Here is an 18,763-nt window from a genome sequence, read left to right on the forward strand (position 1 = left end):
CCTGTTTTCCAGGATTGGAAGGTCTCTGAAAGTGCTCCAGTCGCCTAGCCCAGTCGGGGCAGAACCAGTTCTTGAGCCCAGTCGCTGACATCGGTTGAAAGGCGTACTGACAAATCATTGATTTTTCTTGAATGTCAATATGCTTTAGAAATCAGTCAAGGGCAATGGGTTTAATATTTGCCTGAAATATAAGGCTTTATTAGGTATTCAGGGTGACAGTGCTAGATGTGTTTAGCAAACCTTTCCTCTCATCATAAAGCAAATATCTCTGCTAGGGCTCTCTGAAGGGGCAGAATATTTCAGAAGACACCCAGCAGAGGCAGATTTAGGGCATCGTGGCGGTTCTGCTGCACTGGGTGTTGCAAGGTGTCTCAACTATAATGTAGTTGGCCTCACTCTGGGCACCGATGAAATTTTAAAGACTAAAGTCCGCCCCTGGAATGCTATGTGGGGTAAAACATAGGCAAAACACTGTTATAAACGATGTCAGTCATAATCCAGGAATAATAATAATAATAATACTTATCCTATGTGTCTGGGTTTCCCTTGCCACTCTGGGCGGCCTACGGAAAGGAAGCAACCTTTAAGGCAATAGAGAGATGGCATTGGTTCCTGATCAAATTGCATGGGGTAAACCTGTGCATTTCAAGAGGAGTACATTACGGGAGGAGGTGTGGGAAAGAGCACCCAGTTCTAGCATTACTAAATATTGGGCAACCTGGGGACCCTCAGTTGCTTCATTGGAAACTGGTAGCCCTCAGCAGGCTGAATGGAAGTGGAAAGCTACTGGAAGATGAAGGGCTTTTCAGTGAAAGGCTGGCTTGATAAGATATGGGTTATAGCATCCTTGGAGCACTGGGTGTGTCAAAACAGAGTCATTAAAGGTGATAATGGAGTAGGATAGCCCTATCCTTCATATGCAAATAGAGATGGACACTTTATGCAGCCTCCATTAACACAAATTACATTAGGGAGGATGGAACGCTATTTGAGAAATACATACTTGGAGATCTCCTGAGAATAGTGCATGAACACAATCTTTGGACAAAATACTTTTATTTCTGTACGATGAATAGGAAATGTGTGCTTTGTACGTCCTGTTTTCTTGTTTCATGCTTTACTTTAAATCAGAACCAGTGAAGGCAGTGAATGTCCTGTGTGAGTGCCTGGAGGCAGTTGGAGGATTGTACACAGGCTGAGACCCTACCTGCCCGCAGACTGTCTCGCCAGAGTGGTGCAAGCTCTAGTTATCTCCCGCTTGGACTACTGCAGTGCACTCTACATGGGGCTACCTTTGAAGGTGACCTGGAAACTGCAATTAATCCAGAATATAGCAGCTAGACTGGTGACTGGGAATGGCCACCAGAACCATATAACACCAGTCCTGAGAGATCTGCATTGGCTCCCAGTACGTTTCCGAGAACAATTCAAAGTGTTGGTGCTGACCTTTAAAGCCCTAAACAGCCTCAGTACTGTATAACCTGAAGGAGCGTCTCCACCCCTGTCATTCAGCGCGGACACTGAGATCCACGTCAAGGGCCTTCTGGCGGTTCCCTCATTGCGAGAAGTGAGGTTACAGGGAGCCAGGCAGAGGGCTTTCTCGGTAGTGGCGCCCGCCCTGTGGAACACCCTCCCATCAGATGTCAAGGAAGTAAGCAGCTGTCCTATTTTTAAAAGACATATGAAGGTAGCCCTGTTTAGGGAAGGTTTTAATATTTAATGCTGTCTTCTTTTTAACACTCGATTGGGAGCCGCCCAGAGGGGCAGGGTGTGAATGAATGAATGAATGAATGAATAAATAAATAAATAAATAAACAAATAAACAAACAAACAAACAAATAATTTATTATTTGTGTCCCGGTCATCTGGCTGGGTTTCCCCAGCCACTCTGGGGGGTTTCCAACAAAACGGTAAAATACAATAACCTATTAAACATTAAAAGCTTCCCTAAACAGGGCTGCCTTCAGATGTCTTCTAAAATTTTGGTAGTTATTTTTCTCTTTGACATCTGGTGGGAGGGTGTTCCACAGGGCGGGTGCCAACACTGAGAAATTATTACTATTACTTTGAGAAAACGTCAATTTTTTTTTTTTAATTAAGAGCAGAGAAACAACCCTTTTTCATATGATTTTTTAAAATAGAAGTCAAAGCAAAATATTAAAACCTTGATCCAGGAAAACAGCTTTTGAGTGAAGAGACTCATTTCCTACATCAGGAACTAGATGCAGATGATGCAGAGACATTAGTCTTGTTAAAGGTATTCAGTGCGCCCTCGAACCCATTTACACTGTACAATGTGGTTATGGGGTGCCTTTTTGTCCCTACTGCACTGCAAATAAAGAACTGGATTCCCAGCCATTGACACAGGATGTGTCCAAGCTACTTTTTATAACTGTGCTATTATTATTATTATTATTATTATTATTATTATTATTATTATTATTAAAAAATGTGTGAGAGAGAGTAAGAGAGAGAGAGAGAGACAGAGAGCACGCAGCTGTAAACTAATAATTCAAAAGACCTTTAGAACAGAACAAAGAGATGACAGCTGTACTTGCATTTGAATCTAAATTAGCACCAGCATGCAAAACAAAACAAAACAAAACAAAAAACCAACGGGTGGGGGGGAGACACAGAGCTTGCAAATCACATTTTCTTGCTTAAGGGCACTAATGTTTAACAGGAGGTGGATTGTTGAGATTTCTTGTGACTTTGCTGAGTCGAAAGTTCTTCACGACAAAGGATAGTGGGATAAAGGGCACTTCCATACTGTTACTACTTTTGGATGAGATTGAATCACATCATGGAATATCCTGGCTGTGGATCCAACTTTTTGCAGTAAGGAAGGTGATGGAAAAATGCAACAGAGACTGCAGATTAACACTTGCTTGAGGCAATGTTATCTAATCTCTCCACAAACAAATTAGGCTGAATGCTCATTAGTTTGTCCAGATTAAGGTGGTTGGGGGCCTTGGTGCAATACCCCCCCCAGGCCCCCTTCCTCCCAAAAAAGGAATGCATTAAATAAGGTACCACCCAAAAAAAGTATTGTAGTATCTCATAGTCCTTAACTCTTTCTTTGTGTTAGAGGACAGTGGGAGTTTCGGGCACCGCAATCTCACACAATCTTGCGCCACAAAAGTTTGCATTGAAAACGACAATATTAGTGAAAAGAACACACAAAAATGCCTTGTATTGTTATATTATATTGCTTGCAAAAATGTGCATCAGTCAAAACTGCAAACAAAAAAGTGAGACCAGCAGATAAGACAAACTACAAAGAATTCAGCTGCCATTGTGGTACAAAGGAAACACCACCCTTTCCAGATTTGTCAATGGGATTCTGGAGGTGTCCTTCCACAGCTATTCTTGTTAGTGAATTTCCCATCCCCCTATACAACATGCCAGGCTTCATTGGTGTCCTCTTGCAAGAGATACTGGGTGTGTTAGTTCCTGACCACAGTTCTTTATACCAGAAGTCTAGTGACTGTTCACTGTAGGATTTCGATTGCTTAGGTATTGCTACTCCATCTGCTACCAACTGCTGGTGTGAAATCAGTTCATGCGAAGTACAAAGACTCCAACAAAGAAACCAAAGATGTCAGAAAGCAGCATTTTCTATCCAAACTTGTCTTTATTATAATCTGCTACAGTTTTGTTTTCCCCAAATACTGCATGAATTGTGTCATTTAATGTAATTTATGTAATTTACATAACGTTTAGCTTATGCAATTATCCCACTATTTCAGTTGTAAGGAAATAGCAAAACAATATTTAAAAAGAGTCATTAATTACATATCTGTTGTGGGGGTTTGAAAACAATAAGGGTTGACTGAATACTGATCACATCTGTTGGATTGGTACTGACCATATTCGCTAGATTGATTTCTTTTCTGGACCTGGGACAAAAACGCAAACAGTTGCAATTTCTGATTCTGTTTCTGACAGAATTACCTGACATCCCTAGTGGGTTCTGTTTTCATGCTTTACTCTGTCATTGCTGCTGAAATCTCAATAAACACTCCATTCTGGAAGCTTTCAACAATGAGATATAATGATATCACAAATGATAGTAAGAATCTTTATCCAGTTGAGGCTGGTCAATTAAAGTGATTAGGGCTACTCGGAGTATGACTTAGTTAGATACAGCATCACCAAAAAGAGAATCTGGATTTTACAGGGCACTGGCCTGTCATGAAACTGCAGCGTACGCAAAAATGTGTGTGCAATTCACAATAAACTGATTTTTGCACGGTTACTGTGATACGAGCTAACATAAAAGTTTGAAACACAGCTCTTCAGAGCTGTCTTTCTCTGAAAGCAGCTTCTTCTGAATCTTTGCTGCAGCCTGCTGTTAATATAGCAAAATTACTAATATCATTTCCATTAAATTTATGTAATACTTGAAAACAAATTTATACACTGCTTGATAAAATGAAACAAAACCTCAAAGATAAAACAATAAGTTTGAGAAATCTTTACAACAGTAGTTTAAAATATGCAAAAAGTTAACCTACTAAAGGCGATTAAAATCCTTATCAACTTTCTAAGCATCTGGGTAGGCTTGTTTAAACAAGAATGTTTTTAGCAGGCACAGAAAATAATACTTGATATCAATGCCATCATAAAATGCCATTAATGAAGGCCCACACTCAATTTTCTCTTTCATCTGACAGGTTTTACATAGACCAGATGGTGCTTTGGGGCCCTTCTGAATCCTATTTTAAGTTGTGCCATTTACAACCCAAGAAGAAAGGTACCTGGATACTTTTTGCTATGTGTGGGTAATCCTGGAAATGATTCCTAAGGTTGTGCCCACTTCTACCTCTCAAACACCACAGGTGAAGTTTGTTTCCAGGCAGCACCACTTCACAGGTTGCAGGTTGCAGCTTGCTTGAATCTTCCTCCGCACAAGATATTCCCTGCACTTGGAAAACCGGAATTTCAGGGACAAGGCTAGGCTGGAAAAGTCATTCCCCTGATGTTAAAGGGCACAGATCTTATTTGGATCATATGCAATGACCAGGGTTCCCTTATATCCCTGTACTCACTAATGGCTATTTGCTGGTTGGAACTTCTTGAACAGCATTAGTGGTGGAATATTCCAGCTCCTGCAAAAATTGACAAGGCTAGAAAAAGGCAAACTACGCAGTCGGGCGCAAAGTAGAGGCTATGGGCGGAAGGGTAATTTAGCACCTGAACATCACATTTGAGAAGGAGCCACTGTTTAGGCACGATGGGGTGCATCTATCTGAATCTGGCAATAATGCATGGCTCACTGACATCTCAGAAGGCTTCAAGGCTTGGTTGCAGGTGTAATGGTGCGATGGCAAACCCTGTTGGCTTGGGTGGCAGTTAAGGCATTGGGTAAACCATAGTTTTTGGTGGAGGGGAGGTTGTACCCTCTGCTTGCCTCTCAAGTGCAAACGGATATTCCATTAAAGCAGTGCTTCCCAAACTTGAGCCTCCAGCTACTGTTGCACTACAGCTTCCACCATCCCTAGCTAGTAGGAACTAGTGGCCAGGGATGATGGGAATTGTGGTCCCGAAACAGCTAGAGACCCAAGTTTGGGAAACCCTGCAAAGGGATCTGGAAGGAGTGGCTTCTCTTCTGAAGCCCAGGCAGGTTCGTACTTGATGTGTGTCATTAGGAGCCTCTTTGCCTTGAGTTGAGCCCACTGATATACAGGCGGGCTGGCACTTAAACTGGTTTTCCCAATGCCTGACCAAACCCTTCATCTGTAATCAATAAAGTTGTGCCAATATTTGACCCAAGCAACGTGTCCCGTGTGTTTATGTCAAGGATGGTCATGGGTGATAGGGGCATGTGGCTCACACAATGCGTCTCTACAATTCACACCCTTCACAGACTTATTTCCTTGAGTGCAATCTAAATGTACGGTGTATTGTACTGCAGCTGAGGACTCTTAACCTACTTCCTTCAAAGTTGTGAAATTGCAGGTGGAATCAAACTGAAGGTAGAGGAGTGGCCACATTTCTTGGCATTGAACTAGGGAAGGATTAACTTTATTTGAAAGATAAGACAAATATTTGCAGCAGAACCTTTGTACTTCTAGGAGAACAGACTAGAAGTTCTGAAATGGCACAGAGGAAGCAGATACGCTAGATTACAAAGCTCAACATCATGAGCACTGCAGGGAAAGTAAGTAGATGATTTCTTTTAAAGTTGCTTTTTCAGCCCCAAGATGCATAAATACAAAAAATAAAAATAGGCTAATTGTAAGCCATCCTGAGGAATTTGGCTATTGGTAGGGCTTTTTTTCAGCTGGAACTCACCAGAACTCAATTCCAGCACCTCTCAGATGGGTGCCATTGCCATTGTAAGAGAACAAAGGAGGCATTCATGGTGAGTTCCAGCACCTCTTTTTCCAGAAAAATAACACTGGTATTGGGGCGCATATTAAATATTAAACATGCACAGGATTGCAATGTTAGCAGCATGGAAAAAATAGTAAAAGCTCTTCTATTATTTAACAGGACATTGAAATCAGAGCTGCCACTGTAAATTGTTTTCATGTTTTGTATGATATTCTATTATCTCAGGTCATTAAGTGCAAAGCTGCCATTGTCTGGGAAGTCAAGAAACCATTTAGTATTGTGGAAATAGAAGTTGCCCCACCTAAGGCACATGAAGTTCGGATTAAGGTAAGAGAGACAAACCCAAAATGGCATTTCTGCAGATTGTTAGTATCTGCACTAGGGATGGAGGAATTTGATTCAGTTTGCACTTAAAGATAAATCTACCTAATTTATGCTTTCAAAAATAATATGAGAATGGGGAAGGGCTGCAGCCCTGGAGGAGCAGCTGTTTTACTTAAAAAAGTCTGAGGATGAATCACTGGTATCTCCAGGCAGGTGTGGGAGAGTCCCTAGTCTGACTCTCTGGAGAGCTGCTTTCAGTCAATGTGGAAAATGCTGAGCTAGATGGACCAATGGTCTGACTCAGTATAATTAACAACAACAACAACAACAACAACAACAACTTGTACCCCACCCATCTGACTGGGTTGCCCCAACCAACAACAACAACAATTTACAACAACAACTACTTGTACCCCACACATCTGACTGGGTTGCCCCAGCCACGCTGGGTGCCTTGCAACAGAATATTAAAATCACAACAAAGGTCAACACTAACACTTTGAATTGTGCTTGGAAACACACGGGGAGTCATTGTAGATCTTTAAAGACCAGTGTTATACAGTCCTGGAGGCCGCTCCCAGTCACCAGTCTGGAAGCTGCATTCTGGATTAATTGTTGTCATAATTGTAGTTTAAGGCAGATTCCTGTGTTTCTATGAGAACCAAAACACACCCATTTTTCAAAATTCGCACTTCTCCAACTTTTGCAATGCCAAGTAATAAGTGTAAAAATTCATATAGTGGTGTAAAATGTGCACAAAAATGCCAGTATTAATGAATATAATATACAAAGATGCTTGATATTAGACAACGTTGCTTTGCACTGTTGCATATTAGGCAAAATTGCATGCAAACATGTTTTTATTAGGAGAAGTTTGCACTGAAATCCTGATGAATTTTCATGAGTACTTTAAAACAAAAACCTGCAAACTGATGTGGAAATGTGGGAGAGTTTTGAACCCCTGCAAGTTGCTGCAGGCGAAGGATTGTGAGCAATATCATGAGAGGGGTGTTTCTAGGACCAAGGTGAAACTCAAAAGCTCCCTGGTTATTTTTGCTATTGGATGATGGGTCTCAATTAAAGACTTCCTTTTTCCCAAAAAAAACCCCACCCTGTAAAGTGGAGATCATTAACTCAGTCTGAATTACCATATTTTTCTGTGTCTAAGACTGTATTTCCCCCCAGATTTTTTAAGTTTAAAATTGGGGGTCGTCTTATACACAGAATGTTGCAATTAATTATTTCTTAATTTTGGGCTCAAAAAATAGGGGTCATCTCATACATGGGGGCGTCTTATATACAGAAAAATATGGTAGATGTGAAATTGTTTTCACACATGAAATTATTTTTGATTGTTTTAAATATTTGTATAGGTTGATCTGTTTGTAATTGTTTATAGTATTTATGTTTTTACTGTGATATCATTTTGAGATATCTTATGGGAAGCAATTCATGATCTGAATTTTAAAAAATAATATAAAATAAAAAACTTTCTCCTTTAAACCAGATTTTGGCGTCTGGAGTCTGTCGCTCCGATGACCATGGGCTGAGTGGGGCAATGCACGTAAAATTCCCCGTTATTCTTGGTCACGAGGCAGCTGGTGTTGTGGAGAGCGTTGGGGAAGGAGTTACCTGTGTGAAACCAGGTAAGGTAAAGCAGAGTGCAACCAGAAAATATCAAGTCACAGCATTGGTCAACAAGGATCAAACGAAACTAGGAGAGCCAACCAACTGGTGGAAGAATGACCAAGAAAGTGTTTTCTTTAGGGAAGGGCGGTCAGCTCTGGGCCAATGACTAGATTTTTAATGTAAATGCCAGAATTTGGAATCAATTGCTAGACATTTGTGAATAGGAATCAGCAAAGTTATTTTTTACTGATATTATACTACTACTACTACTACTATCACTTGCCAGGATGGGTCACAACTACTGAAACTTGCAATATTAATTTAAAACAAATTGCAGTCAAGAGAATAGGGTAGTCCCTATTCTCAGGTGCCAAAGACCAGGACTGCTATACTGCCAATACCCCAAAACGTTGATGAAAGAGGAACTACCAAAAGGGCCCCTTCTACTGATTTGAATGTCCAAGAAAAGGCACCTCCAAATTCAGCCCTCCAGATGTTTTGGGACTACAACTCCCATCATCCCTAGCTAACAGGACCAGTGGTCAGGGATGATGGAAATTGTAGTCCCAAAACATCTGGAGGTCTGGGTTTGGGGATGCCTGCCCAAGAGGGTCTTTAGGGTCTGGTGGGGGTTCCTGTTTCCGGCGGTGGAAAATGGCGGATCCCACACGATCGGAATTCAGCCGTTCTGATAATTCAGGGCTGATATGGGGGTAATTAGCCCTGGCAGCCTCCCCAGTTCGGGGGAGAACTGTCTCGATGACCCGCCTTTTGCCCCAGATTGCCGATGTGGCAGACGGCAGGGGCACTGGGTCACGGAGCAAGGGACGGACTGACACTCCTGTGATGCCACCCCATAGTCTGCAATGATCATGACATACCCTCCAACATTGCTCAGATGAAAATAGGGACATTTCTCACTTCCTACCTCCAACTGACCCTCCTCAAACCCTCCCCGCAATTTTGTACTGTCCCCCACCCGCAACAAAGCATTTCCTGAATATTTTAAGCAGGCTAATGATGGTATTTTCATCATTCCCAGGAGACAAAGTCATCCCACTCTTTGCCCCACAATGTGGAGAATGCAGCACATGCAAACATCCCAGAGGCAATCTGTGCAAAATGGGCGAGTGAGTTGAAGTTGTTATTTGCAACAGTATTAGAAACACCAGCAGTGCATATGTTGGGTTAAAAAAAAAACACAACCCAAAGCACGATTTTCCTTTCTTCATCATTTAGCCTTACCGCCTCTGGATTAATGCACGATGGCACCAGCAGGTTCACTTACAAAGGCCAGCAGCTCCACACCTTTCTCGGCACAAGCACCTTCGCAGAATACACCGTGGTGCATGAGTCTGCAGTGGCCAAAATTGATGCTGCAGCTCCTCCAGAAAAAGTGTGTCTGATTGGCTGTGGGTTTTCTACTGGCTATGGTGCTGCCATCAACAGTGCAAAGGTAAGGATTAAAACATTGGTAATGCTCATATTCAGTGTGAGGAATTTGTGGCAGGTCTAGACAGAAAGAGGAGGACAGGTGAGCTCTGGGGCTCTGGCACAGAACCAGGTGAAAGCACATTCAATAGAGTAAATGAATCAAAACAACATAAAATAGCAAAGCCACCAAATGCCCACCAATACACTGGATGTACACTCATGACCTGCATTCACGTTCTTGCTACAGACGTAGTTCTCCAGCATCCCACCTCTCTCTTGGATGCTTTGAACATCAAGGAGCAATCCCATCCACAACCAATTGCCCAGGGGGAGCGCCCTTGCCATCATATACCGAGAGAGACAAGTAGTGCAGGGGGTTGGATTAGATGGGCTCTTCCAACTCTACAATTCTATGATTCTATGATTTCAGGTGGAGCCTGGTTCAACCTGTGCCGTTTTTGGTCTGGGAGGAGTTGGCCTCTCAACTGTCATGGGCTGCAAAGCAGCTGGAGCTTCCCGAATCATCGGGGTCGACATCAACAAGGATAAATTTCCCAAGGCTAAAGAGATGGGAGCTACAGAGTGTGTCAACCCTCTGGATTTCAAGAAGCCCATCAATGAAGTGTTGTATGGCTTGACAGACGGTGAAGGTGTTGACTATTCATTCGAAGTGATTGGGCGCACAGACACCATGGTACATGCATGGTGACAGGATTTTACTGTCCTATTTTGAAAAGGGGAGATGGCATTTCCTGCATTTTTCACTGGGTTGTGATCCGATAATCTGTTGCAGCATGGGCCTTGGGTTCTGAGACAGTAGAACGTGTCAGAGTTTTAAACATCCTCCACCCAGTGATCAGGTAACTTATGGAATAATGTGAGATGGGACTCAGGCATGAGGAGCTAATGGAGGGGTGAGAATGATCCTTTTGGGTGATTCTTCTCTCCCACATAAGCCCACCCCCAACATCCCTTCCCACATTCTTCAGAAGGCCCTAACCATCCAAACAGGCTTTTCAGAGTGTGCATGTAGCTGGACATGGGAGGAAGAAAAGATAGGGATGTTTTCTTCCATTGCTACTAATATGCTTTGAACAGTAAAATCTTTGAGTGGTCTGACTGTGTCATGGGAGGTGATCATGGATGGTATTTCTCCTTGGCTTGATTCAAGAGTCATGCCTTTGGATTTCCCCCAGACTGCTGCCTTGGCTTCCTGCCACATGAATTATGGGACCAGCGTGGTTGTCGGAGTGCCCCCTTCAGCTTCTGAAATTACCTTCTCTCCAGCGCTTATCTTTACGGGGCGCACTTGGAAAGGATCTATATTTGGAGGTATGGGCCTACTAGCTTTCCATCAACAGGGCACATTTCAAATTCTGAGAGAGTGTTGAGGGCACCCGTCACAAAATAGCTTGGGGTGGCAGCGGGTTGTCCATTAAACCTCTGTCATTGAGAGCATGGCATAACACAAAATTAGAGTAAAACCTTGATTTGCTCATTATTTCCCCACCTCCAGCAATGCAATTTAGATTTTAAAAAAATCATGCTCTTACCCTGTGAAAATACATTTAAGGTCTCATGCAGTTTGGCTCTCTGTAGGCTTTCCACGCAAGCTCTTGCCCCATAATTACTACGTTAGTATCTCCTCTATCTCCCTCCCAGCCACAGATCTGTCATAACATCAAGGCCAATCTCATTGCATAACCCAAGTTCAAAGACGGTTTCAGGCTATAAATTTGTGGGACTGCCAGAACTTTAAGCAACATTTTGCTCCTTTTTTGTGGCGTTATAATTAGAGTACCATATCTTCACTGTGCACTTACTGTTTTCAGGATGGAAAAGCAAACAAGCTGTCCCCAAGCTGGTTGCAGATTTCTTGGGGGGGAAGTTTGCTCTGGATCCACTAATTACCCACACTTTGCCTTTTGATAAAATCAACGAGGGCTTTGAACTGCTGCGTTCAGGAAAAAGGTAAGACCTTTCCCCACCCCCAGCCCTCAATATTGTAGTGGAAAAGGCAGGGTGCCGTTCTGAGAGTCATAGCCATAGTCATGATAAGATTACACAATCCTCCGCTGGAGGGACTCAAGCTGTGTTGCCCTTGAAGTTCCATTGTCCACAACAGAACTTGCACATCACTGTCTTGAAACTGAAGACAACTGCTTAGCTTGGGAGCATACAGAACAACTGCTCTTGGGTGTTATTCGCATGCACCTTCTCCAGAATCACCCTAGGAGCTAATCCTCAGTAGCTGGCTCAACTCCTTCCACTCAGATTGGCTCCAAGCAGCACAAGGCCAAGAAGACTTATTCTCAGTGGCTAAAAAGCTCTCATTTCACACTGACTGGGAGACTCTGGGATGCTGGAGACAGGGCCCTCCTAGGATCCAGCTGCAGTAATTGTAATGGGTCTTCAATGCCACAGGATCTCAGATCACTATACCCAAATGGGAGCAAATGTGGTCTAAAGGGTAACAAGGTGGGCTGGGGATTGCTTGCGTTGCATGTATGGGACTTCCAACACAATGCTGCATTGCAGAGTGTTTCTGTACAATGCTGGGAAGAGGGGAATTGGATCCAGTTGGTGGGCCAGTTCCCCTGACTGCAGTGGCTTGCTGACCTGTCAATCACATGACATCACTATACTGGGTGACCAGGTTTTCCTTTGTAGTGTGAGCTGGGCTTGCGTACACATCTCCCAACCCCTCTCCAGTTTAACTCAAGACTCATTCACTCCAACACCCAAAGAGGACTCTTTCATCTCCATCACACACCCACACCCCCGTAAGACCTACATTTAAAATGAAGTCTACACATTATTCATCTACAAAAAAATATGTGGCCAAAACAAAAACAAAAAACAGAGAGATTAGCTTGATCATGGTTAGATTCTAGTACTGAATTTATGTACAAAGAAACAGAAGACAAAATGGGGAAACGGACACCTCCAAGAATGAAAATGAATAACTAAATGGGACAATGAAACCCATGTAGAAACAATGCAATGTACATCCATGCAAATATGGATGTTCACAAGCAAGACTTGCGCCACAACCATGGCTGACTTGTTGTGTTTTTTCGTGTGCAATTCTTTTTCTCAGAAACACTTTTATAGGCTTATCACCAGGCTGCTTATTTCCTCTTTTTCACACCCTTTTCTTCTCTTTTTCTTTTATCACTTTATTCCTTTATAAATGAAATCCTGCTAATAAAATGTTAACTATAAAAAAGGTTTCCTATTTCTGTACAGGTTCAGACTTCCCTCTCCACCCCCCACTCTGAAAACTACTCACTGTGTATGCTATATACTTTTCCTATTTCTGCTCCTCCCCTTAATATCAACCAGATCAAGCCTTTCCTTAGAAATTTGTGGCAAGATCTTAAACCTACTGAAATATTACCCGATTAACATTAAAAATCTAACAGGTATTATCACCCTTCCATTTAAAAATGTTTCTTAATCTTTCAGTATTCGCAGCGTCCTGGTATTTTAAAGTCCATGGTGAGGAGGAAGAATACAAGACAATGACCTTTGCAAGCTCAGATTGCCACATTGCCTAGTAGGACATATGTGAAAATGAGTGGACTCTGCAGTGTCGTCACTGGCAATGCTCCTTTATCAACATGTAGGTCTATCCCAAGACCGTCACATTTTTCCTCCAAATGCAACAGAAGAAAATTACCATTGTGATTCAAACTATCAATATCCTATTTAATGAAGCAACAACACAAATAATTATTATCATGTATTTCAAAGGTGAGAGGATGGGTAGTTTTGGCAGCTGTCTTATATATATTTGGGAGAAAGTCACACTGAACCCAGTGGAATATACATGCTGTAAATCAGTAGCTTGAAATCTCTTTACAGAAATAAATTTGGTACCGTTTTACATTGTTAATAAATATAGGATATGGAGGTTTCTTGGTGATGCACAAATGATAACAATTTCTTGACAACTCCTTAAGGAAGATTGCTGTAATTTTTGTATGTTCTGATATGAAATTCTGGCAATGGCAAAATAATACAAGTTTTTTGCTGCTTAAATTTCAGGGTGGGTTTTCTTGGTGCCTTATATTGCAAGGAGTGGTAAACTGTATGGATTATATCATAAACACCTAATAAAAATAGTTATGAATTCTAGTGGACTTCCATCACTAATATTTCTGTTTCTCCAGGCACCTTTCATAGATTCATAGAGTTGGAAGGGATGCTGATGATCATCTTTGCATATTTAAATAAAAGTATAAACAGTAAGAAATAACTGAGATAATCCTAAAACCTATCAAAAGGTTAAAAAAAAACTTTAGTGAGGCCTATATTATTATTATTTTATTATTTTATTTTCTGTACCGCCCTATACCCGAAGATCTCATGAGACCTGCTTCATTGGTTAGGAAATGTAACTCTTTCAAACCCTATTGTATAGAGTCTCTTCAGTCACCTACCCAAATGCGTAAGGACATAACTTCTATACCCTGGCATTCTGAAAGGAGAGTAAGCACATTCAGCTAAATGCCCTTAGCATTTCCCCCACATGTTCTGGAGTCTCACATTGTCAGGAGTGCTGATCATAGGAATGTTTTTAAGGGTATTTAGCTGAATGTCCTTAGAATCTTCTTTCTGACCTTCATGATGAACACACAGAGGTTCAGAGTGAAACAGGCAGGGCCAAGCACGGCTGGGGATGTTGGGAATGTGTGCCCCTGTGTTGTTTTTATCCTAGCTGAGGGTCTGGCTTGGAAAGGGAGTTTAGCTTGCATTTTTCCACTGGCTTGACATCTTCTCTTCAATACTCCCAATATTATCTAAATTCTACCATTTAGTAATTGCTAACATTCACTAACTCTAGCCGTTATAAGTGCTCTTGCACCCTCCAAACTCTATTACCCCAGACTTGCAATATGCATTCTTGCAGGCATTGGTAGGTTGTAGAGCTTATCACAAGATAAATGTGGGTAAATGTGAATTCCAAAATATATCAAATTGATACACTTGGCTTTAAATATGAACTTAAAATTTCTCCCCCAGCCCTTGTCAAGAATGATAGGAGTTGTGTTCCCACAACATCTGAGGGGTCATGAACAGTTCACATGAAGTTTGACTTAACCTTCCTACAGTTATTACACCTCTTGCTCAGTTTGGAATAAGCCTCACCCTCTAGTCGTATTTGTTCTTGCCAGTATCCATGCAAACAGCCTTGCTTTGTTTGCATTAATATTTGCTCTTTTGAGGCGGTTCAACTTCCTAACTAACAAGAAAAATACAATACCGCTTTGCAATGTTGATGTTATCATTCCAGCTTGTCGGTTCACAATGTATAGTATTTCTTGTCGGCACCCAAACCATAAGAATATATGCAGCTCCTTCCCTCAAGGCGAAAGTAATCAAGATACTTAACCCCATAATCATTTGTGACCAAAATGGTGTGTTTTTCTTTCTGTTTCTGAGAAAAAGTATGTTTCTTCTAGAGAACCATCTTTCTCCTCACAGCACCCTCCACCCCAAAAAGGAGCAAGAGAACTCAGGGGTTGATCAGAAACATATGTGTCAGGACTGCCGCTAGGTCCCAGCTCACAGAGGACCAACGCCCAGTGGATGTTATATACAAAAGTCTTTATTAAAGTTTAGTTTCCATTTCCAAGCTCTGGGCGCGCAGACCCACGTCTCTACGCTAGACCGGCTAAGTCCCCTCTGCCTCACTGCTCCACCCACACCAGTTTAAGATTCTAGCCCGGCTCCACCTCTTGCGCTGCTCTTTCCTGCGTTGGGTCCTTCTGCCCTCTGGGGTTCCCTCCTTCCTGGACTCCTCTGACGCTGAGCCTCCTGAGTCTTGCCCCTCCCTCCGGCGGGCTTTAGGACCTGGCTCCCTTCCCGGGCTCCCCGCTGTGCCGCGCTCCTGTACATTTGAACTTGGCTCGCGTGCCCAGCCGGTGACTTTCCTTCTGACCGTTTCCCCGCTTCCTGATGTGGGTGTTGCCAAACCTGACTCCTCTCCTCCCTCTGGTGGTGAGGACACTGGTCCCGACTCCTGGGACTCCCCCTCCCCACTGCGCTCTGGTGGAGACGCTGGTCCTGATCTCCAGCTGCTGCTCAGGGACTCCCCGCTGGCCCCTTCCTCCTGGGGCTTCCCCCCTGGACCCCCCTTCTCTCTGGCCACCGGCGCTCCCTTCTGTGAGTCCTCCGATTCGCTAGAGAGGCTTGTGGAATAACTCTGGCCACTGTCACTGCCTGCGCCCCCCTCGTACTCCTCCTCCTCACTCTCCATTTGCTCCCCCTCCTGTGTCTCTCCTTCTGAACCCCTGACAATATGTTTCTCTGTGTGTGTGTTGTATTTTAAGCATTCTGAGAATTTGCAAAAATTGTGTAATAATTCTGAGGACCGAACTTGGCAATAATTCATACTCGATAAAGAACTGGATTTTTTCTCTCTTCAAGTTGCTCTTCTAGGGATACCCATCTGGATTGGAACCCTAATGGCATTAACCCTTTGCTCTCTACTATGGCCCCAATTCATATCCATGCTCCCGCAATTTGCATAGAAATACAATCCCATTCCCTGGAGCCTTGCAGCTGTGAGTTTTCCTATAGATGGAGCAAGATGGAGTCACCAAATACACTTAGCATTGCTACTCATTTCCTAGGGCTGATTATCAGGATCAGTTTGTTTGTCCCATGAATGAAATCCCTCTGTCCCCCTAGTGAAACAAATCAACTTTATTTTACAGTGGTACCTCAGGTTACATACGCTTCAGGTTACAGACTCCGCTAACCCAGAAATAGTACCTCGGGTTAAGAACTTTGCTTCAGGATGAGAACAGAAATTGTGCTCCGGCGGTGCGGTGGCAGCAGGAGGCCCCATTAGCTAAAGTGATGCTTCAGGTTAAGAACAGTTTCAGGTTAAGAACAGACCTCCGGAACGAAATAAGTGCTTAACCCGAGGTACCACTGTATTTTTAAATGGCCTTTTTTGCGATTAGGAAAGTGATGGGGAATTGCACTGACCCAATAATCCCCCCCACAAACAAGTATCACCGAGCCAACTAAAGACCATGCCTTGCCCACTAAACCTCTCTCATTGCCAAGGAAAAATAATACAGTGTTATCGGGTTAAGTACTTCATTTGTTCTGGAGGTCTGTTCTTAACCTGAAATGTTCTTAACCTGAAGCACCACTTTAGCTAATGGGGCCTCCTGCTGCCGCCACACGATTTCTGTTCTTATCCTGAAGCAAAGTTCTTAACCTGAAGCACTATTTCTGGGTTAGCAGAGTCTGTAACCTGAAGCGTATGTAACCTGAAGCGTATGTAACCCGAGGTACCACTGTAAATAGAACGAGAACCTACCCAAGTGAGGCTGCCACCTCTTGCTGCCCCTTGTCAAAAAATGTTTGCCTCCTGTGCATTCATTTCTATATGTATGGTTATAGACTGCTTTGAAAATGGATTAGACAAATTTATGGAAGATTTAAACTCAGTGGCTACTTGTCAGAATGGCTACATGCTAAATTCAGGATCAGAGGAAGCAGGCTTCTGAACTCCCATCACTGGGGAACAACCAAGGTAGAGGTCTATTGCCCTAATGCGTTGCTGCTGGGATTCACATAAGCATCTGGGATGCTTTGGGGAAGAGGATGTCAGGCTAGGCATGTATTTGGTGTGATCTGCTATTTTTATGCGAGCCGAGTTCATGCATTCACACAAGCCAGGAAGCTAATTTGCACCCCACTGCTGCAATGGTCATGGGGCTGAGGCTAATTTCCACCCTGATTCCCTACTCCCCAAGTTTTCAATGTGGATCTAGAAAAGAGATCCCATTCTGCATTTGTTCTTGTTCCCATCCCATGCAACGTCAAAGAAGAGGACATTTTCACACAAAGGCTTGTGGATATGTAGAGACAGCTTGTACTTCTTTTCAGTGTAGTGTGTGAACAAAACCATCATCAAATTTTATTCACCACAAAACAGCGTCGTATTGCAGATACTATCTTTAAACATCGTTTATTTTTATAACTGCTTTAGCACCTATCCTTTGAATACAGGATGAAACAGATAATATACGAAGCATGCAAACACAGAGGGATCTTTCCCAATAAAATAATAAAATCGTGCAAGGGGTTAAAATAACACGTGTCTGGCAAAACAAAGACCAGGAGTGCAAACCTGCGCAAATATTCGTCCCCGCCTTCTGCCTGTTACCTCTCACCATTGGCGCGCATCTTCTCATATACGCTTCCTTATTCGGGGAAGTTTGAGGCATTTTAAGAAACGCGCTGGGTCTGCGTTTACTGGCTAAGCAATAGACTACATCCCCCAGAGTCCCTGGCGGTAGGTCTACGGCAGACAGAGAGGTCAGTTTAAGGGACGTGGCCCCATTCCGCTACGCTTTTGTTCTAAAGAAATCTCAAGGTTCCCACGAGAAACACGCACCCAAGTAGAGATCGGGGTTAGTCGTTGTTTCCGCTTCCAAACTCGGAATCGGAGGAGCTGTGCAAAAGAGGCGAGCGGATTTCTGTGCGCAAAGGAACGCAAAAGCATGGACACTCTTGGGAAAGTAAGAAGACAGCAGTTTCTCTTTCATATCGAAAGGCTGCAAGCCCATCCAAGCCCTATTTACCTGGGAGTAAGCTCCTCTGAATTCAATAGGTCTTACTTCTGAGTAGACACGGTTCGGATTGTGCGCTGAAGGATTACCCTTTCATAAAGTTGCAATCCCGCCCTTGCACACCTCCTCAGGAGTAAGTGTCATTAAACTCAGTAGGTCTTACTTCCGAGTAAGCACGCTTCCACTTGCATTTCATGGTTCCTGGTCACGTTAGGGTTTGAAGCTTTGATTGCTCCAAGGTTCTGGCTGTGGAAGCGGATGAGAAGGGGAAAGTAGCTGCGTGCAGAATTGTATGAGCACAATTGCGTGATCAAAAAATAATTGCATTTAAACAGCAACCTTTACGTGTCTTACGAAGTTGCATGTGCAAGGATTTAGGCTTCAGTCCTGGACTTCTTAGCAGACAGGTATAAGAAACTTCCCCAGCCCAAAAATGG

At 43.0% G+C, this 18,763-nt stretch overlaps 3 protein-coding genes across 6 annotated transcripts in view; 2 read left to right on the top strand and 1 right to left on the bottom strand.

Annotated features, from left to right (window-relative positions):
- LOC310852780 (uncharacterized protein C4orf17 homolog) overlaps positions 1-18,763 on the bottom strand; it is a 150,695-nt gene that overhangs the window by 65,838 nt on the left and 66,094 nt on the right. Inside the window, exon 1 of one of the 4 annotated variants that reach the window (XM_083756787.1) lies at positions 4,761-4,922. The exons of the other annotated variants lie outside the window; for them this stretch is intronic. The gene's annotated coding sequence lies outside the window, so the exon portion shown is untranslated. Of the gene's footprint in view, positions 1-4,760; positions 4,923-18,763 lie in introns of those variants that run through there. 4 annotated transcript variants of the gene reach the window in all.
- LOC310852768 (alcohol dehydrogenase 1A-like) lies at positions 6,011-13,864 on the top strand. Its single transcript, XM_083756748.1, has 9 exons — positions 6,011-6,163; positions 6,565-6,666; positions 8,171-8,309; positions 9,335-9,422; positions 9,532-9,748; positions 10,157-10,420; positions 10,923-11,058; positions 11,559-11,697; positions 13,195-13,864. The coding sequence occupies exons 1-9, from the start codon at positions 6,146-6,148 to the stop codon at positions 13,217-13,219; spliced, it is 1,128 nt and encodes a 375-aa protein (XP_083612874.1). The 5' UTR covers positions 6,011-6,145; the 3' UTR covers positions 13,220-13,864.
- The window catches only part of LOC310853087 (uncharacterized protein), a 40,029-nt gene continuing 39,148 nt past the window's right edge, over positions 17,883-18,763 (top strand). Inside the window, exon 1 of the mRNA XM_083757251.1 lies at positions 17,883-18,275. Within this exon, the coding sequence (XP_083613377.1) occupies positions 18,258-18,275 (18 nt within the window). The 5' untranslated portion in view covers positions 17,883-18,257. The remainder of the gene's footprint in view (positions 18,276-18,763) is intronic.

Source organism: Podarcis gaigeae (genome assembly GCF_964106915.1).
Source record: "Podarcis gaigeae genome assembly, chromosome: 9".
Classification (NCBI taxonomy): domain Eukaryota; kingdom Metazoa; phylum Chordata; class Lepidosauria; order Squamata; family Lacertidae; genus Podarcis; species Podarcis gaigeae.